A 20426-nucleotide genomic window follows, 5' to 3' on the forward strand; every position below is an offset into this window, starting at 1 on the left:
TTGAGGGACGGAGAACAACGGCAAAAGGTTAAAGTACCGCGCGCTGGCGTGTGGCGAGTTGACAACAAAAGGAGGAGGACAGCAGCAGGAGAAGAGCAAACTGGAAAGTAAAAGTATAAAAGGAAAAACAAAGAATAACACAGAGACAGAATGCGCAATTTACTTTCCAGCAGTAACGCGTCAAAAACGACACAAAAAGGTTTGTGTCGTTAGTTGACATATGTTGATGAATGTCCCCAGACTGTCATGGTATTGTTGTTTTTAACCACTGGATAATCCTACTGATTGACAGGGACTGCGCTCAACATTGGAAGCACTGATTTGACATATTTTAATTGGTGTTGGTAAATCTGTGGTATGAGAATGGCACGATTCAATTAGCAGAGTGCTAACAGTCAAAACTGAAGAGAAAATGGTCAAATAAGTATTCCTTCTGTCTTTGTCTCACTCATCTCCGTTCATTTCGTGCCATCCATTTGTCCTTGCCTTCTCCTCTTCCCTTGAGAAATCCATTCCTTTGGACAAAGCCGCCTGACATACCCAAGTCTTTAAGAGAAACGGCAGAATCTATTTCATGGGTGATTATCTCAGAACAATCTGATACGCTGAGTAGCAGGATTACATGCAGCCGGGCGCTACGGCGGCCCGTTGTAACGCCACAGATATCTTGACATGCAATCAATTGTGAATGACTGGCTGAAGATAAACACAAGTGTGCTTTGTTCTTGACATTACGTAGCACATGTGCACAGAACATATCTAAACCGTGGAGGGTCTTACGGAACACACACACGGTTCCTCCACCTCTCATTCTGCCCGTGCCGCTCTCCTCTGACTCTCTCTCCTGAGGGAAGCATTGAGGTGCTTAACTCTAAGCAGCCGGGCTCAACCTTCCACCTTCCTAAAAAAAGGGGGGGGGAAAGACGATGGTTGAACCTCTCATTAAAAGTTCCCACCAATCGTCTTGGTGAGTCATAGGCCAGACGAGGCTGTGATATTTGGACGTCTAGCGCCGCAGTCTACAGAGATTTGTGCAGTCTGACTAAAGGCAAAACAACACCCCTCAGCAAGGAGACAGGCCAACCGGGTTCTGCTGATTGGATAAACACAGCCTTAGATTGGCCAGTTGCTGTTTACTTTCTGAGGGCAAACCAAAGGCACCTAGCTAACCTCAGATGCAGAGATCCAGTATCTCTATTCTTCTTCATCCCTGCACACCCCATTCTTGCACCCAGACAATAAAGTCAGTCAATCAGGCAACTCTATCCGTCTCTCCCCCTCTCTTTCTTTCTTCCTCTCTCTCTCCCTCTATTCTGTCTGTAATCTCTGGTGGTTTATCGGAGCATCACAGAGAAGTTTTATCTGACCCACCAGGTGTCACAGGGTAACGATCCCGCTGCTCGCTACAACCCTGACCAGCAAGTACTCTCAGCTCTTCCTGGCCCTGTTCCATTGATTTTCATGATGCCAGCCAATAATTGAAAGGACATCCATCACACTTTAATTGACATAGCTAATCGGGTTTTATAATTGGATGGGCTTTACTTTAGTCCCCCTCTAGCGCGCCCTCTCGCCCTCTTTTTCAAACACAGACTCGACCAATTTATCTCTCTTCTGCTCCGCCGCCCGTCACTCCATGGTTCACGTCCACTTGGCGTAATTGCTGGCGAAGAACTTTTGATTGTCTTTTTGTGCGACGTGTCTTCATGATTGACACCCGTCGGCGGATAATCTGTGGCTGTGATGAGCTGTTTTCACAGCTGACCCCGGGCCAATCTCTGTTTGTTCCCCTCTCCCCGAGCGTACACTTCAGCTCCTCAGACTCGCTCCAGGGCTGGCTGGTTCGGCACCAGTTTCTGACTTGAGATGGGCCAGGATGGACTTATATAAAAATAATAATTCATCTCCTCTGAGGCGATGTGCCTGGATCCTGTTGAAGTTTGCACTCTCGCTGCATTGGCAGTCAGCACAACGTTTGCACCCGATAGTCCTCGACTCTCTCCCCTTGCTCCGCTCTCTCTCCCGCATTGATAAATAAAAGCTTTGCAGCCTCCTGTGCCTCCCCCCCCCCCCCCAGGGCATTTATCAAGAGACCTGAGAATATATTTCATCCCAAGGCCAATCCTAGTCACTCGCCCGAAGATGAATAACACTGGAGTTCTTAAGGTCAGGGAAATATGGCCACTAAAACTCTCAAAGTGAACGTGACCATTACTATCTCCACAATACAGTCGTCCCATCCCTCAGCGGGTCCCGGTGAAATATGGCCCAAAATAAATGTGCAGTCGTTTTTCACAAAAGCCCTGTGACCCCGCTCTGACAAACACGCCCCGTGAGGAAAACATCAGCTGCTTCACCAACAAATTAGCTGCCTCGGTCAAAAACAGACCGAAGACAGATTCATACTGTGATGATGGCTTTCGCAAAATCATTTGTGACACCCCCCCAAACAAGATGCTGCATATTTAGATCATTACCTTCATTACACACATTAAGCCAAATAATTGTTTTTATGTTGTCCTAATTTCCTGTGCCTACGGATATGAGCAGTGTCATTTTCCCCCGCTATCCCTTTCCTGCCCGCTAACACCTGTCTGCCATTTAGGCTCTGGCACGCTGCCAGCGTATTATTTCCCTGCACAGATTTTGCGTACAGCTCCATCTTGGGCTTTTGTTTGCTTTATGAAAACGATCCTGCCTGGGTCAGATCTGTTTATTTTTGAGCTGTAACACAAAGCTCGCCGCTGCACATTGATTCTCTTATATGCAAGACCAAAAACAACAACCTCATCTGACGAATGCCATTCCAGGCCTAATGAGGGAGATTAGAGATGTTTGCGGGGTCCTCAGACAAAGGCCGTCTTTTGTGGCAGAGTAACTGCGGCTCACTCCTGCAGTTGTATTGTTCGATTACACTGGAGAAGAGGAGGGCGCCTTTTGTTTCAGGGGGAAGTTTTCCATCTCAGCTAATAGCCTGCAGACATGGTTGAAGTATGCGAGTTGCTGACAAGCCAAAACCATCTTGCTATTTTGCTTATTATAATACTTCACACAGCCGTTGTCTATGGAAACACATCTGCTGGGAACAGATTGGGACAGGCATTCTTCAGAGGCCAGCGCTCCGCTCTGCACTGTCAGTGTAAATACTGAGTGACTCGGTGTGTGTGTGTGTGTGTGTGTGTGAGAGGAACAATGACTGGCATCTTTGTGTATATATCTTGCCTCTCTGGGGAGGAGCTGCTGACCTTTGATGATGGGCCGACAGAGCTCCCTGGTTCACTGCATCGGCCAATATTCAGCTATCGGTTGACACACGCACACGCGTGCGCACACACGGACACATTCTCACACACATAATGTGACATACAGAAGCTCAATCCACCCGCAGCTCTCTCTATGCGTCCGGTCTATCTGATCACGTCAAATGGTGCAAGATACATAATTCAGTTTATTAATTCACTGGCCCATGTTAACCCAGTCCCCATTAAAACCCGTGTTTATCATGCGGATCAGCCAAAGAGAGCGCTATTTATAAGACTTGTCTCTGTGAGACACCACCCTGAGACTCATTTCTGGATGGGAAGCTGCAATAGCTTTCTGTCTTTGATATCTGTAGGGCGTGACAAGAGCTCTCCTTTCATGTCCATCTGGTCAGCAGTGGACCCCGTGGTGCCACTTTCCACTCAGCTGCCGTGCTTCGTGGTTTCTTATCCTGACAGTATTAATGAACACAGTGTATTACCGGTAGTTGGAACACAGTGGCTGCTTTACACAAAAAAGTGAATTTCCCATTGGCTTTGTAAGTACATAAACGCACAGCATAAACACAAATCACAGCACACCATGCACACCGGCCATGTGTGCTTTTCGCCGGCTGATTTGACCCGTGGCACTTCATCTGACAGGTTGTGTTTTATTCAGAAGAGAGATGGTTTAATTCTCAGCTCTATTAATAGCTCAGAGAGCAACACGGCAGGGTGAAAAGGTTGTATATTATCTTAGCAGCGGGTGTCATACCGGTGTTTATTAGAACTGATCGTCGAAAAAAGGTCACGCAGGTGGGGATGAGCCGGTAACGGCCCACAGACCATTCTCCTGCCAGTGCAAGTGTCTTATGAAATGGACATCTTTCCTTCCATCTATCACAGGAAACTGATGCCATAAGGAGCCATAAAATGTTTATTTGATCGAATAAAAAGAGGAGAGCACACTCCTGCTCCCCATGCCAAAGTGGAGACAGTATTTAAAAACATAGAGCATGAAGGGAAAAGCCTCTCTACCTGCCTTAGTTCAGGGGTCAATTGATGCTAATCCTGTAAACCTGCTGCTGATGTATTGCTTATGATCTACTTGATATTGTATTTGATGTAGGGTGCAAGACTAAAACGTCATGCTTTCAATTTTTAATACATTTTCCACTTTGGGCTTCTTTTACTTTATCATATCAGTGTTCTCAAATGTTGTTTTGAGCATATTTGTTGAGTTAGAAAATGTTTATTTGCAACTAATCAGCTCATCTATAATAAGCAGACATTTAAAACGAAACTGCATCCAACTGATCCTGTTGCAGAAAAGTGGTAAAAGAAACAACTTGTGCAACGGGATGTCCTCCATTGTTCCACTGAGTTGAACAGTTGTGTGTCGCAGCATGTGGGTGGGTAGTGCACTCACTCTGTGGGCACTGCTCGCTGGTACAGTTGAGAGACTGCAGGTCGAGTCCCTGGCAGTCTTTGCCCCCGGTGCCCGGTGAGGGCTGGGTGCACTCCCTGCTCCTCCACATCGAACAGTCTGCACCACACGCCGACCACTTGCTCCACTCGCTCCAGCCTCCGTCCACTGCAAACACACGGAATGAGAAACACGGGTGAGCACAAACACACACACAGCAGCACAACTCCGACTGATTCACTTCAACCAGTGATATCTCAGTTCTCAGGGAAAACTATTGATCGGAAAACATGCTGAACACCTTCAATAAAACAAGCTATAACTCCCTCTTACAGTGGGAAACTCTACACGGTGAAGTTCAGATGCAGCAGCGGTGTAAGAGCAGTGGCGTATTTGCGTGTGAGATGAGAACAACTGGAAGAATACTCTGTTGCCATCCTGTGCAAATCCACTCTAAAATGGAAACCTGGTAGGTAAAGCATCATAAAGACATGCAAATCCACTTGCACACACTCAAATCCAGCAGATGCGCAGGGAAACCAAAGCGTGTAAAACTGCTGAGGGAAGCCATATATCTCTATTCTGCGTTCTTTGTTTATTTTTAACATGGAAATCAGATGCAACCAAAGCTAAACCCCAGTGGTACGCGGGTGCTGTGGCCTGGTAGACTCAGCTGTCAACAAACTAAATCTGTACAGGGAGGAGAATTTGACCCTTGGGAAATTGGCCCTCTCGTCTGCTGTCAAACATACGTGTGTGCCTCTGTGTTTTAAAAATCCTCCCACATGAACATTCGTGAGACGAAGCAAATCTCCCTCGGTTTGATTTCTTTGTCAAGCAAGCCGTTACTGGAGCAACATTACCGGTACCTGCAGTGCGTTTGACTGCAAGACATTATACAGGTGGTATTACTCTGAACAGAGGCTCCAGTGGTGTGGTGCAGAAGGTACATTACACCTGATGTGTGTTTCTGTCTACCGCAACTTGAAACACACCACCATCAACACGGGCAGAATGAAACAAATAGAAATGGGCCAGTAATTGTTCAGTGCGGGCCCTGCTGTAAGAAACATCAGCAGCTTTACCACACGCTGAGAGGGAGACCACTTCCAATAGGTGGGTGTAATTCGGCATTGTGGTGGGGTGGGGTGGGGGAGCCAGGCGGCTGGGAGTGATATTGAGAGTGACACAGCGTCAGGCCTGGGGAAGGTTACCATAGGGCTAATGGGAAAAAGAGCAGTAATGAGCTCTCATGGGGGAAAAACGCCACTGTCTCGCTCTTTCTCTCTCCCAAATGTAGGGGTGAAGGGGACCAGAGAAGAATCACCAGAGCAACACACACACACACACACACACACACTGAGGACAAGCGCACCTCTATGACAGCCGTAACCCGCTTCCTGACTGACCTAAGGGCAAGAAAACCTTAGCGCTCATTAATCCTAGCAATAAATAGTGCAGGGTGCATGACCGAAAGAGAATGGGTCTGACCCGCTGCAGGTCACAGACTTTGGTTAATAAAACACACGTGTGAGAGTCACTCAGCGTGGGATTTGCTATTATTGCATACCTGTACCAAGCAATGATATTATTTGGTTTTACAGCCAATTGGATACCAAGCTAAATGGCGCTGTAAGCGTATGAGACCAGAGGCCCAGGTGTGCCAGTAAGACCCCGCTCCCACACAAGTCTCCGTGTTGGTCCGTTTGTGTCCTCAGATGATCGCTAGAGAATGAGTGTTTGTGTGTATGTGAGATGGGATGCTGACACAGCTCGGGCCTCTTTGCAGTCAGATCCATTTGGCAGCGAGAGAACCAATCAGATAATTGTCCTTGTTTGGCATTGAGTATCCGTGGGCCATTGGGCTGATTATCCAGGCTGGGAACGAGAATGATTGAATAGAGAATTACATCCTAATGAATATATGATGTCGCCCCTTAGTTTATCCACACCACTGTGAAATAAAGAGACGAGATCTGCCCCGATGAGGTGATGGAATTCTACTTCTCTTTTCCACCACATAGCGAGACAAATGGCCGTGCAAATAACATTTTCAAAGGAGGAGATTGGAGGAGTGGGGACAGGGTGCTGCTCGTGTGGATGTGAATGTGGATGAGACACAAGCGCTGAGGAAAGTCAAAGAAGGATGAAGATGCATGAACAGTTCTTGATGGCCTGTCTGACTCAATCTTAACACATGTTGCAAATATTTCAGAAACAGGAGAGGCTTTCCACAGGAGCAGAGACCAGAGAAGTGTTTGGACAGCAAAGAAGCAAAGAAGCAAAGAAGCAAAGAAGCAAGAGGGAAGATCGTCAGCGGTCGCAATGAATGCAGTGAAGCAAGAAAATTGACACTTTCCTTGATTTTCTTTTTTTTCAAGTTCAAGGCGGAAATCAGGGCCAATCCTTTTCCTTTTTCAGAATCCACATAAGGAAATTGGCATCCACAGCCACAGTTTTCCTTATCAAATCCCCAAAAAAGAGATTGTTAGCGCCACTGCAAAAGGCAGCACAGCTGATTTTCAATCATGCAGCACCACAGGTTTTAGGTCAGACGGGTTTCTGAGGAGGGAAAGTAATACAATAGCCCAGTGGCAAGCCCCTGTTTGGACATGTTGTCGGGGGGAGAAGCAAAAAGGGACCCGGACATTCTTTCCAGGCCAGTAGGAGGGCCTGTTGAAGGCTTTGCTGTTCGAAATGACAACGGCTACTGACGGACACAGTCCGAGACCATTGGACACCTGTGGTTTCTGTGTCCTTGAGGGGAACACGAGGAGGTAGACAAGTACCACTGAGACCAGCAGGCTGTGCTCCCACCGTCCTGTCAACACACGCGTGCACAGTAACCATCCCTAATCCTGGTGGTCAAAGGCTGATGAAAAAATGCCACTGAAAAATACAGACCCATGGAGGGGGTCGAGAGCTCGGCCACAGCAGTGGGCGACGCAACGGATATTAATAACCGCACCTCATTCTGTAGTTCTGACACATTTTATACATCTAAAACTCTTTAGAACGGTTTTTCTTTGTGGCTGTGATGTAGTATTTTATGGGTAACTGCACAAAGCTGAGTCTTCTCCCGTATGCTAACTAAACCACTAGAACAGACCAGAATGAGACAGAATGAGATACGAGGAGGGTGAGCCAAAACAAATGGCACCGAATGATTAAAAACAGCGCTGATGCGAGGCTGTCACCAGATGGCCACCGTCTTTTTCGCAGTGAACTAAAGTGTCTTTTCTCTCACATTTATTAACCACAGCCTTCATTTATTCCTCGGATAAAATATGAAGTCTCCGGAAAACAATCTCTGATCATATCCAGAGACACACCAACGCTTGCTTCAAAAGGTAGAAACAGACATATGGGCGTTAACTTGCACGTGTACGACGCGAACATGCACAAACACACGCTTACAAGCACGCATACACAAATGAACCAGCCCAGAGTCTGTTTGTTTTCCCTCTAGTAGAAATATCACAGCTCCTCTGGCAAGCCTGAGGGATCAGTACAGTATTTAAATAATTCACTCGCGTTTGAAATCCCTTCAGGTTGTTTGCTGTTCTCGAACACATCACCAGCGAGTCCATTAATTTGCGTGGGGCAGGTGTCACTGTGTCACTTCCAAAACTGGGGACTAGCTATTTGCTGTTGACACAGGTGGTGTGTCTTTGTTGTAAACGTTGGCGTGATCTGACATTTTGCCATCACTGTTGGCTCTGATCACAAGTCAACGCAGGGGCAGAGTCAATGAAAAGGGCGAGGGATGGACTGCAGATTTCGCGGGGTACTTTCGGCATCATACGATGAGATGGAGACAAAGGAAAAGGCAGAGAAATGGAGATCAGCTCTTGCATAGTTTGGCTACTCGCTGTCTCAAGTGTGTCTGCTCTGAGCCTCAGGCTTTAGCCTCCTCCTCCTCCTCCACAGCTCCCCGTTTCTCTCCCAGCATGAAGCCCATCTGATCTGCCAAACAGGCCTCCATCAACTCTCATTAAAACACTTTGGAGACATACAGAAAAATACAGATGAGCCTCTCCATCTTCACACCTTCCAGATGAGAGGTGGGAGCTCACGTTTAGACATTGTGTCATTGTGAATCGACATGTGGAGAGTTCTGACGGAATAGTGCTACTTTTTTAAAATGTGGAACAACACATGGCCATCGGCATGTCAACAAGAAATATATATAGACTTCAGCCGGGCAAGGCAGAGACAAATTATAGCCGTTGCATGTTGTTGCTTCCAAATACAAATTGATTTGTTGCCAGCGAATATTCATCCAGTTGACAGCATCTCCTTATCCCCAAAGGAGGAGTAAAGCATGTGGGGATGTGTTTTAGACAAAACAGAAACTGCAAATCACAAAGAATGAGCAGATAAAAACAAAATAGATTTTTTTCTGTAACTCATTTCAAAGACCCAATGCTGTAAGCTAAATGCACTAGAGAGCTTATAATCAATGGCGAATCTAAGTCTGGATAATTGATGAACTCTTGAAACAAGGCCAGAATGAAATCATTTATTATTTTAAAATGCAACTCAAAAACGCCTCTCAAGGCTGACTATAAAAAACAAAACAAAGCTTCTGAATCCAAATGTCAGCCGTGTCTAAATAAATAACATGATGTCTATCTGCAGCATTACAGCTCCCCGTGTAATTCATTCTGCTCAAGTCTCTTTCTTCAGAAATGAGCTGAAATCACCATCTACTGTGAGTGCAGTGGATTAGACCTGCGAAGGCTGCAACCAAAGTGGTAATGAAGGTTTTTATCCAGTACGTTGGGATGCTCTCTGCTAGGCTGGTCTCATCTTCTCCCCCTTGCTGAACGTAACTCGATGAGAACATCTATTCATGTATTCAAGCTGAATATGTATGTTTGAATCACGTGGACTCAGATGCATTTGGGGGTTGTCTTCGCTGGGCCGTGTGTGTGTGTGTGTGTGCTGGGTGACGGATGACGGGAGATTGATCAGTTCAATCTTGGGGGACTTCAGAGGCACGTCTGTAAGTACACAACAGGGCCGCGGCACCACTTGTTGATGGAACCAACCGCCCATCATCCCCAGGCTCTGGCACGGCGGACTTCGGCCTTGAAGGGAGCCGTCTTCAGAATCCGACAGCTGGGGTCGTCTGTGCTCACTGATGTTCTGTCTGAGAAAAGGAGGCAGGCGCTACTCAACCAAACAACGGGACCGATAGACGTGTGAGCGCGGTCGCGTTGCGTCTCGTTGAGAGAGAGAAAAAAACAAACAAGTTCTTTCTTCCTCAAAGTCTCTGCAAACTGTGTTCACAGGGCACAATGCAATTTCTGTCACAGCACCTTACGGGTTGAAATGACACACTTTCTCCCGGCGGGTCAAGAGAAAGCTAGAAAGGGGCGGGGTTTAGTCCAACAACCGCAGCTTGGACTGACATGACTCTCTTTAAGCTCACGGAGGTCAGTATCCGGCTTTGCTGTGGGGGAATGTCAAGCATCCCCAGACACCCCTCTAATTCCATGACTCGTTGCTCCAGCGCTAATAATCCAGACAGAGCCCCGATGGAGTGCCATGCATTGCTGTGTTTCCTTTGTCTTCCTCCTCCTGCTGCTGTATTCCAGCGGGCAATGTTACTTACACTCGTGCTTGACATCTCGTGATGTCTTTACATGGGAGATGTGTAATGTAATGCCCTGATTCACTGGGGAAGATAACCTCTGTCCTTGGCATGGAGAAGCTGCCACTGCCCGAGGTGTTGGATTGCGGGAGATTTCTCCTGAGGTCAGCATGGCTGCAGAGTCCCAGCTATACGTCCACAGACGGATCTGCTGGCAGCTAAATGGCAAGCTCTTCTACACACTCAGGCTTTTTCTACTTGTTTCTCAGTTTTCCTCTCCTCTCTGTCACTCTGGGCTTTGTTTCCGCCTTCCTTACACTGGATCTGATTCCATCTGTCTCTATCCTCCCTTCACCTACACCTCCCCTTTTCCTATGCTGCTCCCTCTCCCCCTGTCAGGGGGGCTAATGTGGAACTGCAAATGAAGCAGCTTGACTTCCATCTCAGGCTACCGGAGATCGATAAGTGTTGCTCAGTATCAGGCAGAACACTCTCTGCCTCTCCGACGCTCTCGCAAGGGAGAACGGGCAGGCAAATGAAACGCCCTCAACTCCTCACACGTAAACATGGCACGGTGGCTGCCATAATTCAGCTTTTTATTGCCCATATTTACTACATAGCTTGAGCAGCAAAGAACAATAAATGTACTCGCTGGTCTGACACAATGCCGGGGCAGGGACCGTGTCTCTAAAAGCAGACAGGTCTCTGAAATCAAAGCAGGGCCCATGTACAGCGCAGCAGATTAAGAAATACGTGAACAAAGAGTGAACATTAAATCACGTTGAGGGTGAGGCCTTCCTGTGACGACTAATAGACTCTGACATTGCTGTGTAAGCGGTCTAATTGCAAGAAACAACAGAAGCACTGACGTCTACGGGAAGACCTGGGTGCTGGAACAAAAGGCAGCCAAAATAAAAATGAATTGATGACTTCTAGATGCAAAGAAATGCAAAAAGGAAGCCACAGGAAGCCAAGCACCACAGGACAAACGGGGTTGCCTGGGAGTTACCTGGACAGGTGGCCACACAGGCACTTTTCTGGACATTCTGCCCCTCACAGGATGTGCCTCCATTCAGTGGCGTGGGGTTGGTGCAGCTCCGACTCCTCTTCTGCCAGCCACGCCCACACACAGCACTGCAGGATGACCAGGTGGTCCACGTGGACCAGCCGCCGTTGACTGTCAGACCAGCGCCCGGGGAAAGGTGGGTGAGGGAGGGGGGGAGGGATAGATGGATGAAGGGACAGAGCAGCCAGGATTACCCGACATGCACCACGGACAAGAGGCGTGTTGCGCTAGAATAATCGTGACTGCTGTTACGCTCTTTGGTTGAGCACTGATGGACGAGCGAGAGCAATACCGGCTGCTTCCTGTGTCCACGTTGGCAATACAGACCATTGTGAAAACAAAATGGCTTCAACAGGGAGCAGCAAATAACATGACAGCATGACCTTATCTCTGAGGAACACACAGCGCTGCAAAGTAACTGGCGGACATTTTAAATATCCTTTCTAAAGGTAATGGAAGATATTATACAAAACACTCAAGCAGAATGTAATCACTGGAAAGAAATGCTGTTTAAAGCAAACAAGCTCACAGTCATAGAAGAAGCCCATGCCTACTCATTGGAGATGCAAACGCACGACTGGAAAATAAATATATATATCGTTGCTGCTTCGGTAATTCAGATTGTGTCCTTCACACGTCCACCGCTGATTTCATTCCTCAACTCAACTATTGTAGAGAACAACACTGTCGGCTGTCAGTTCTGCCTCTTTTATATTTGAAACTAAAGGTTCAAGCACTTAAAAAGAAACAATGCCCACGTACTGAACCGTAACCCTCTATTGGCACTTAATTGCTGCTGCAGTATATGGCTCGATCGCGGCAGGTGATTACATCACACACGCAGGTTTGATTCGAATGGGCTCCCTCCTGTACATCCCGTGTTTGCCGCAGCTTACAAGATACCGAGATTCCTGATTTATTGACTTGAACAGCACTGTCGTTCCTTCCCTGTACATACTCCCTTCCTAATCCACCCCCCTAACTCTCGCCTGTGCTTGTCGTGGCTGAATCATTTCCTCGCCCTCTCTATGCGATTGATTGCCCACCACGGCGAGGTAAATTGCCAGGCAACTCGGCCCCTGATTACCTCTTAGCACAGAGTGCAGTCACACCAGCCAGGCCTTGTTAAAATACATCTCTGCCCCCCCGTTGAACCCCCTTTGAAAAGTAGCAGCCGTTATGACTTGCTACAGCTGGCTAGCGTGGTGGACGGTGAAGCTCTCAGGTAACTGAATTGTTCTGTCATTTCTTCTTTTTTTTTAAACACACGTATTGTGATTTCACCTCAAATATGTCCACAAAGTTAATACATTTGTCATCTTGTCAAGCACATGGAGTGATGTGAAGAAATTAAGAAACAAGCACGTACCCGATGCAACTTGTTCACAATTTGAAAACGAGGAAGACGAACAATAGGAATGTGAATGCTGTTGCCTCCACAATTATTCCAACGCTAGATTTCTTCATCTGCAGAGCAAGTCTTTCAACAATAAGCTAATCTATTATAATCAACAGCCGGAATAATTGGGCTTTTTTATTTTCACGCTGGAGGCTCGGAGGAGTGTATGATAATGTGTGTTTTGACTGCATGCTGCAAATTAACACATTTCATTTGAAACCGTTCACAGTGAAAGTGCACATGCTTTAATTTTCAACTACATTTACAGTCAAACCACCATGTAAACGTTTGAACCCCCCTCCAGAGTCTGTTCATTTATGAAACCAGCCTAAAAGGAAGTTACTTGAAGTGCTTACTGTCTATTTTGTCTTAATTGTCAAATATTGATTTTATAATTCTATTTTTCACTAAATAAAGTAAAAAGACTGTACAAGTCACATCAAAAGTAACACACGCAGGTGCTTTCTCACTCAACACTTCATACACAAAGACGCGAATATGTTTTGATCAAATAATTCCCTTAATTTCACATGGGACATGCTAACTTACTCCTTGTTTTTCATGTATTTCAAATGTATAAACTTCATAAAAATAACCTGAATTGTCTTGTAAATCTTGTACAAGACACATATTGAATACATTTCACACAAACGTGATTTTATAGCAGAAGCCTTGGTGCACCTGCTGCTGAGGAGGATCGAGTCCTCCTACATAGTGCTGTATATTTGTGGCATATGGTGCGTTATCTCTGCGGTCGTGTTAGATAATACAAGAACTCTTGTTCTGACTTCACAGCACATCATGGTATCGGCATCTTCTGGCGGCCTCGACAAAAACACACGCTGCTTCAGACATGATGCCAGATCTTTACATTTTTCAGATGCGTTGCCACACAACTTCCTGATTGCATGTATAGCTGAGAATTAAGGCTGGCTGTTGCAAAACGTAAGCAGTGCCAGTACCCAAGGAACCCTCTGTGATAGAAAATATGCAGTTTTTTTCTGAATTTTAATAAAGATCAGTGTGCTTATCAAGCCAAGTCATTATTTACAGTTTGCTGTTAATTCAATTGCTCGTCCCGTATCGGATCCACTACAGAGAACGAGGAAGATTGGAGACTGCCAGCTTTTGTGCAGAATGGCTGCCAGCAACATTTTAAGTCATGCTAATTAATGTGCAGATACACTACTATATCTTTTTTGTAGTTATTAATGACAGTGCAATTCACTGTTCGCTGAAAAACAGAGCTGATTCATGCAAGTTGTCACCATACGTAATATGCTGGCAACTACGGTGTTAAATCTGAGTGTAATATTTCAACCACCTGATAAAAGAAGTGCACCCAGGTATCGTTCATGCACGAGAACGTGCAGAGGTTTCTGTGGAAATGTGGGATAACGAGAGCAACATGCAAGCAGTCGATGAATTGTTCAAGCTGTTTCTTATGTTTGTAAATTTAGGAGCTATTTGATCCCCAGGCCTCTCCCGCTGCCCTCCGTGACACCTGTTGAAAGAAGTTATCACCTACCATAGACTAGGACCGTGGCTGAGGTGCTTTTGCGGCGAGCAACGATGTTTTTTGCCACACACGTGTAGTTGCCCGTGTCCGCCAGCCGGGCTTTTTTGATGACAAGATTGTAGTCAGCCGTGATGAAAAAATTGGGGTCACTCGCTGGGTTGATCACATCCTCGTTTCTCTGCCACTCCACCTGAAAATATGTTTCCGAGGTCAAAATTCACTGCAACTTAATAGCAACCGTCTCCCCCTCCTATGCAGCTCTGGACTGCTGTAGATAAGGGAGTTGTACATGGGCAGGAAAAGCAGTGGTGTATTTATTTGTTTTTGATGCAATCAAACAGACAAAAAGCAGAACAATTGCAGATTGGTGTGATACTGATGCTGAGATCAACGATGTTCCTATTTGTTCTCTTGTCGTGTGGGAAATGTAGCTTTGATTTTGTAGCTGCTGGAGCTCTCCATAGCTGTTGGCGGTCTGAGAGTGAAACTGATCACGCTTTGTGTGGTTTCTGTGCAGAAGCCAAAACTGATGTTATTCCTTTTCTTGGTGTACTCTCAGATTGGTTTGCTTGTTTTCTTGCTCTCACTTGACCTTGTGCCGTCTCGAGAGTAGCTACGATACAGAGGCATTGTTGCTGGTATTACGGCCAGTTGCAATGCCGCATATAATTGGGCTTTCTGGCTCTCGTGCACTATTCCCGTTTTCTCCCGTGGTGACTTCTGCTCTGATGTTCTTTTCTGTTGAACTGCAGTTGGCACCTTCCTTCCCATTTCTCTGCAAACTGTCCCTACTCTGTCGAGCTGTGATTGGCTAGTCTGCTGCTGCTGGTCTCTGAGCTGTCTGAGTGGCTGGCCTAACGTCCTCTTGTGTTGTTATTAAAGCGGTTAGTGGCTATCTGGGACTGCGAGGATGCAGCAGACGAGGTGAAACAGCTGGCCCCAGTCTGGTCCCTCTAAACACAGACACACACACACACACACCACTGAGAGATGTGAAGATGGACCGAGAGAGTTGGGCAGAACAAGAGTGTATGAGAGACACAGGACACGGAGAGATGGCAGAGAGATAGAGAGAACAAGATAGGGAGAGAGAGAAGCAAATAGACCCATTAATTATGGATAGGCCTTTAGAGATGCCAAACGGGGATTGAAGCCTCCAAGCCTATCCTGAGTGATGTGACGAGACGCTGTGATATACGGATTCTTAGAGATGTAAGAGAGATAATAAATCAATAATGGGGAATAATTAAAGGTGTAATTTATCCGTACAGGGTTGTCGGCTCCCCTGGTGGAGCAGCGAGAGATGCTGGGGAGCTGATCCTGAGCTACGTTTTGCTCTTTGTCCTCCTGGTGAGGAAAGGGTAAATGGAGACGTGGAACTATAAATATCTTCTGAATCCTTGTCTCACCTCGGCTTGTGGCACTCCCTCGGGGGGATGGCAGCGCAGTAGCACCTCCTGGTCCAATGCTACCTCTTTACCCTGCGGCTCCTCCTCAAAGTTCTTTCTCAGGTCTGGGGGAAGAAGAAAAGAAGACGGGGAGAAACGCAACCAATTAGGATATTTGTAAGCGCTTGTGAGGTTTAAGAATACCTCTATCCACAAAACCTGGCTTGGTGACGTTTTTTTCACTTCCGTCACTGTTGAAATGTCAACCCATGGCCTCGCTGAGCATGTCGCACTCCAGTTGGCCCCTAAGCCACACAGGGATCAGTGGCACCAACCATGTTGCTTATTACAGGCTGCCTGGCTGGTTCAGAGATGCTTGTCTGCTGCCAGAGGGGCCCGGCATCAAGCAGAAGCAATTGCATTACCTCTCACTCCACCCCTACCACCCACTCTCCTCTCTCCAGGATCCGCCAGCCTCCAGCTTCCATCTGTACGGAGCAGCCACACGAAAACACAGCCCGAGGCTCCTGGACAAGAGCTCCTGCAAGCCTGGCTGGCTGCATGGGGGCTTCACATTACGTCTCATTGGATACTCTTACTGCTGCACCGAGTCCTGCTATACATTTGTATAGGCGACACACATTACACAGGTAAACCTGCCAATGCTTATTTCTTACAAGTGGAAATAAACGCACGGCCGTTGTATCCGATGAGCTAGACGGGTCGCTGACTGCTGGCAGATTGGCGCAAATTTGATGTGTTCACCCCGGGTTTTTGACTCGGACTGAAGCAATGTGTTATTGTGTGTCCAGGGAGCGACACTGGGGGCTGAGGGAGCGAGCTGCCGGTGAATTCCTTAAAACAGATGTTGAGCCTGTCCTGACCAATCACAGTGAGAGAAACGTAAAGACAAGCAGAGAGTTTCACGACATTTAATTTAATTAAAGCCGATACAATGGGTCTGGGGGAGACTTGAGATATAACAGTCCTGGAAGGCTCAAATGTATGCGAGTGTGTATGCGTGTGCGCGTGAATGCGAACTGGTGCGTGCGCACAAACGCATCGTTATTGAAGCATGCGCGTGTGTGTCCTGATCTAACCGACTTTCTTGAGCTCTCAAACAAGGTCGGATAATGAATGTGTGTTCTCAAAACGTCTGGTGGTTTGGAGACAGTGCTGCATTCAGCTCCGTCTAGAATAATGCATATTTATGTGGGAATTAATAGGCAGAATGCTTTAAAATACTCAAATGTAAAATGGCTTCTTCTAATAAAGCTTTTGAGGCTGCGGCGAGGGATGCGTCTGTGTTCCCCAGACAGATTTATGATTGCTGCACAGCAATAAATTTCAGATCTGGTTTTATTCCAGTTACTTTCATAGGGATCTTTGCTGATATACTGTATCCAGAGAAAAGGATGCTCATGAATACCCAAATACAGTGTTCCACTTTTCTTTTAAAAAGACTGCCTTCAAGCAGATGCATTACTCTCTGTTTTTCCCTGCCAGGGTTGACTTTTTACTTCTTAAGTATAATCGCAGGAAGAGTATTTTTCCTAAATTGTAATCGCAGTAATGCACTGCCGTGCAGAGATCACAATGGCCTCTGGGCTAATTGTAAAATGAAAGTTAGTCTCCCCACCAATCCAAAGTGAAAAAAAATGCAAATATCTTCTTATTACAACCTGGCATGCAATATGTAAGCACCTTGTTAGGCAGCGTTTGCATTTGTAGCACCACAGTGATTGTTTAGAGTGCACTCACAAGCGATCCTGATGTATGCCTTTTGGCTCTTCTGGGTTCCGGTGGTGCTCCAGGCGACACACTGACACCAGTACTCATCCAGACCGAAGATCTTCTCCACCTGCTGTCTGGTAATGTCAATCTGCACCTGCATGATTGGCAGCGCTGCAAGGCAAACAAAGGAATAACCGTCAAAATGGTGAATGGGGGGGTCAGCTCGTTTGACGGCAGCGAAAGAATAAAAAGACAATAATAGTTCTCCACAGAAAGAAAACAACTGAATCCTTTACTGCGTTTTGTACCTTGAATGAAACCGGCAAAGTCATTTAAAAAAAGGCAAGGCCGGATAAACAAGCAGAGAACCATAATCATATATAAACAGAGTGCTTGTTAACGGAGGAGAAGGAGAAGAGAGCCTCACAGCTATCCGTGGTGTAATTTGGAAGGCGTTAAAAACACCAACAGTTGGGAAGGAACAAGGCAGCGCCAAACAAACACTCTACAAACAAACATACTCAGCACGACCTGCTTCTCTGACAAATCCAGGAGTGGGGGGGGGGAGAGTTCACAATCTATAGAGCAATTGAACGACAGTGTTGATAAAAGCGACGCTGCCGTAGTGCAAAGGAAGCAAAGACGCCGCGTCTTCTAACAAAGGAATATCGGGACCAAATACATTCTGCTAAACCGTCCAAACAATATAGTGTTGTCAGAGGCCTGTCTGTTTTGATATTCGAGAAGCAATCCTTCGTTTCATTTTCCTTTGACCTTTGATTTGGCACCTGTAATCCAGAGCTTTTTTCTTCATATATTGAGCTACGACCTCGATCCGTACCATGTGTCCTACTTTCTCCTCACTCTGATGAAGAGATTGCCGCGTTTCCCCCTCAGCTTCCAGCTCTCTCTCCGCCTCATCTTTTCTCTCTGGGGTCTTCTGGAGAGAGCGAGAGGTGTTGAACCTTTTATATGAACGCAGAACATTCTACATTCACAGAGGACACATCCCAGAGACTGACAGAGTAGCATACTATACAACGCTGTATATTTAAGTCTCAATGGAGAGGCGCTCTTCAACCCCCATTTACATAAAGGCACTTTGTGACACTCTTACACTCCCCTCGCACACTTGATCTGTCTGAAGTGATCATTCCCAGCTCCAGGCTGAAACTGACTGAAGCTTGGCTAAGTGGCACCTATCCGGTCATCAAACCTATACAGCAATTACAGAAAGCCCTCATGCTGATGCAAAGTATTCATCAAACCAAAAAGGGGGACATTTTTTTGTCAACATTTCAAGGCAAACTGTGCATGAATATGTAAGGCAAGGCAAGACAAGTTTATTTGTATAGCACATTTCAACAACAAGGTAATTCAAAGTGCTTCACATAAAACCATTAAAAGCATCAAAACATAAGGCAAAAGAAAAGGAGATTTAAAAACAATTAAAGATGTAGAGGCCTGAGTGAGTGCAGGCTGGGCCCAAAAAGTGGATCAGCTCCATCGCGCGGTGATAAGTAACGGTCGGACCCCCCATGTCTCAGCTTCTAAATGCAGTGGATTTTGCGATATGCGATCACAGTACATGTGACTACGTGTGCAGTGAATCCAGGGCTGAAGCGCCACTCTGAGCATCAACAACACCCCGTGCTGTGTGCAAGAAGTCACCATCGCGCTCGTCTCTGCAAAAAGGAGAAGAGTGATATTTGTGTGTTCATGTTGGCTTCAATAATACAGCCAAAGAACTGTCAAAAAGTTTGAAATAAAAGGCTGCATTTAGGAGTTCACTCTCATATATACTCCCTCTCAAGCTAGATGTGTGTGTGTGTGTGTGTGTGTGTGTGTGTGTGTGTGTGTGTGTGTGTGTGTGTGTGTGTGTGTGTGAGCCTGCAGTGAGAGTGTGTGGCACAGGCTGAGAGAGCACCGAAATGCTAAAACAAATGGCTAAAGTAACAAAATGGGCACGACAGAGTTTGATCAAATGGAGCAGAAGAAACCCGCCTTCTTCATTTCGAATCAGCAACATGGCCGCATTGAGCTTTCGTCAAAATATAAAAGGGTCAAAATATATGAAATGAAAAACCTGTACTTTACACAACGACAACATTCAAACGATCTACATACAGCAGGCAATTAAAGAACAATGGTCCTTCCTGCAGTTGCATTTACTCTACAGCATCGATACAAAATAATGAAATGCAGCATGAGCAGCATTTCTTTTTGAGAACATTTATTTAAAGAATATGCAGCAATGTGCAATTTTTTTATAAGGGAGGGACTTGATAGAGGGAATTGTTTATTGTGCTTGCGTCTGTCATTGATGAAATCCTTCAGAAAGGTAATGCATGCTATGTATGGAAACACGCCTGGGGGACAGAGATGGGGAAGATCAGTCTGAAGAGTGCCTTCACATATCAGAACGTGATGAAACCAAATTCTGAGTGACACATCAGATTTAGCCCCGGTTCAGAGTTAGCTCAGCAAAACGACTTGTTAAAATATATTTGAGTACATACATTTGGAATTTGTCAAAGAGCGCCGTTCGGTGCTTCGTATGGGCTCTAAATTCATTTGATTAATGCAAACCTTCCTTCTTCTTTGAGCTAGAGGGTGGAAGGTATAGATCAGTATGGAGATGCAAATAATGAACAATAGCAACCTGAAGTGAGAAATCCTAAGAGGAGCAATTTGAAGGTCTGCTTGCTCGGGTAATTGCGTTCCGTTTTCTTATCTCTTCCTGTCGCCATAATTACCTGCTTTCTGTGTCTGACACCTTCCAGTAACACTGCTGTGAGTCACTTTCCAATTTCACTCCAATTAATAAGTAGGACAAAATAATCTCATCACACGGTGAACGAAATGGGACTGTAATTTTATAGCAGGTAATAATGATTGGACCGGCTGCTATTTACTGTTGTTTTTCCAAAGTCTGTTCCTCTGCGAGGGCTGGAAGCTCAACACAATATTGTGAACATCACTCATAGAACGACTGATACAGTAGCTGAGCGGATTCATCGAAAAATTTGTCTTTCCCGAAACTGACACACTGA

The 20426-nt window shown here is 46.0% G+C and overlaps 1 protein-coding gene across 1 annotated transcript in view; it reads right to left on the reverse strand.

The window, feature by feature from the left end:
- The window catches only part of unc5a (unc-5 netrin receptor A), a gene marked incomplete at both ends in the record, with an annotated part of 118858 nt that overhangs the window by 19487 nt on the left and 78945 nt on the right, over positions 1 to 20426 (reverse strand). The window contains 5 exons of the mRNA XM_079268962.1: positions 4672 to 4836; positions 11277 to 11444; positions 14261 to 14441; positions 15661 to 15764; positions 17401 to 17544. Coding sequence (XP_079125088.1) covers positions 4672 to 4836; positions 11277 to 11444; positions 14261 to 14441; positions 15661 to 15764; positions 17401 to 17544 — 762 coding nt within the window. The remainder of the gene's footprint in view (positions 1 to 4671; positions 4837 to 11276; positions 11445 to 14260; positions 14442 to 15660; positions 15765 to 17400; positions 17545 to 20426) is intronic.

The sequence above is a fragment of the Melanostigma gelatinosum genome, assembly GCF_949748355.1.
Source record: "Melanostigma gelatinosum genome assembly, chromosome: 5".
Taxonomy (NCBI): Eukaryota; Metazoa; Chordata; class Actinopteri; order Perciformes; family Zoarcidae; genus Melanostigma; species Melanostigma gelatinosum.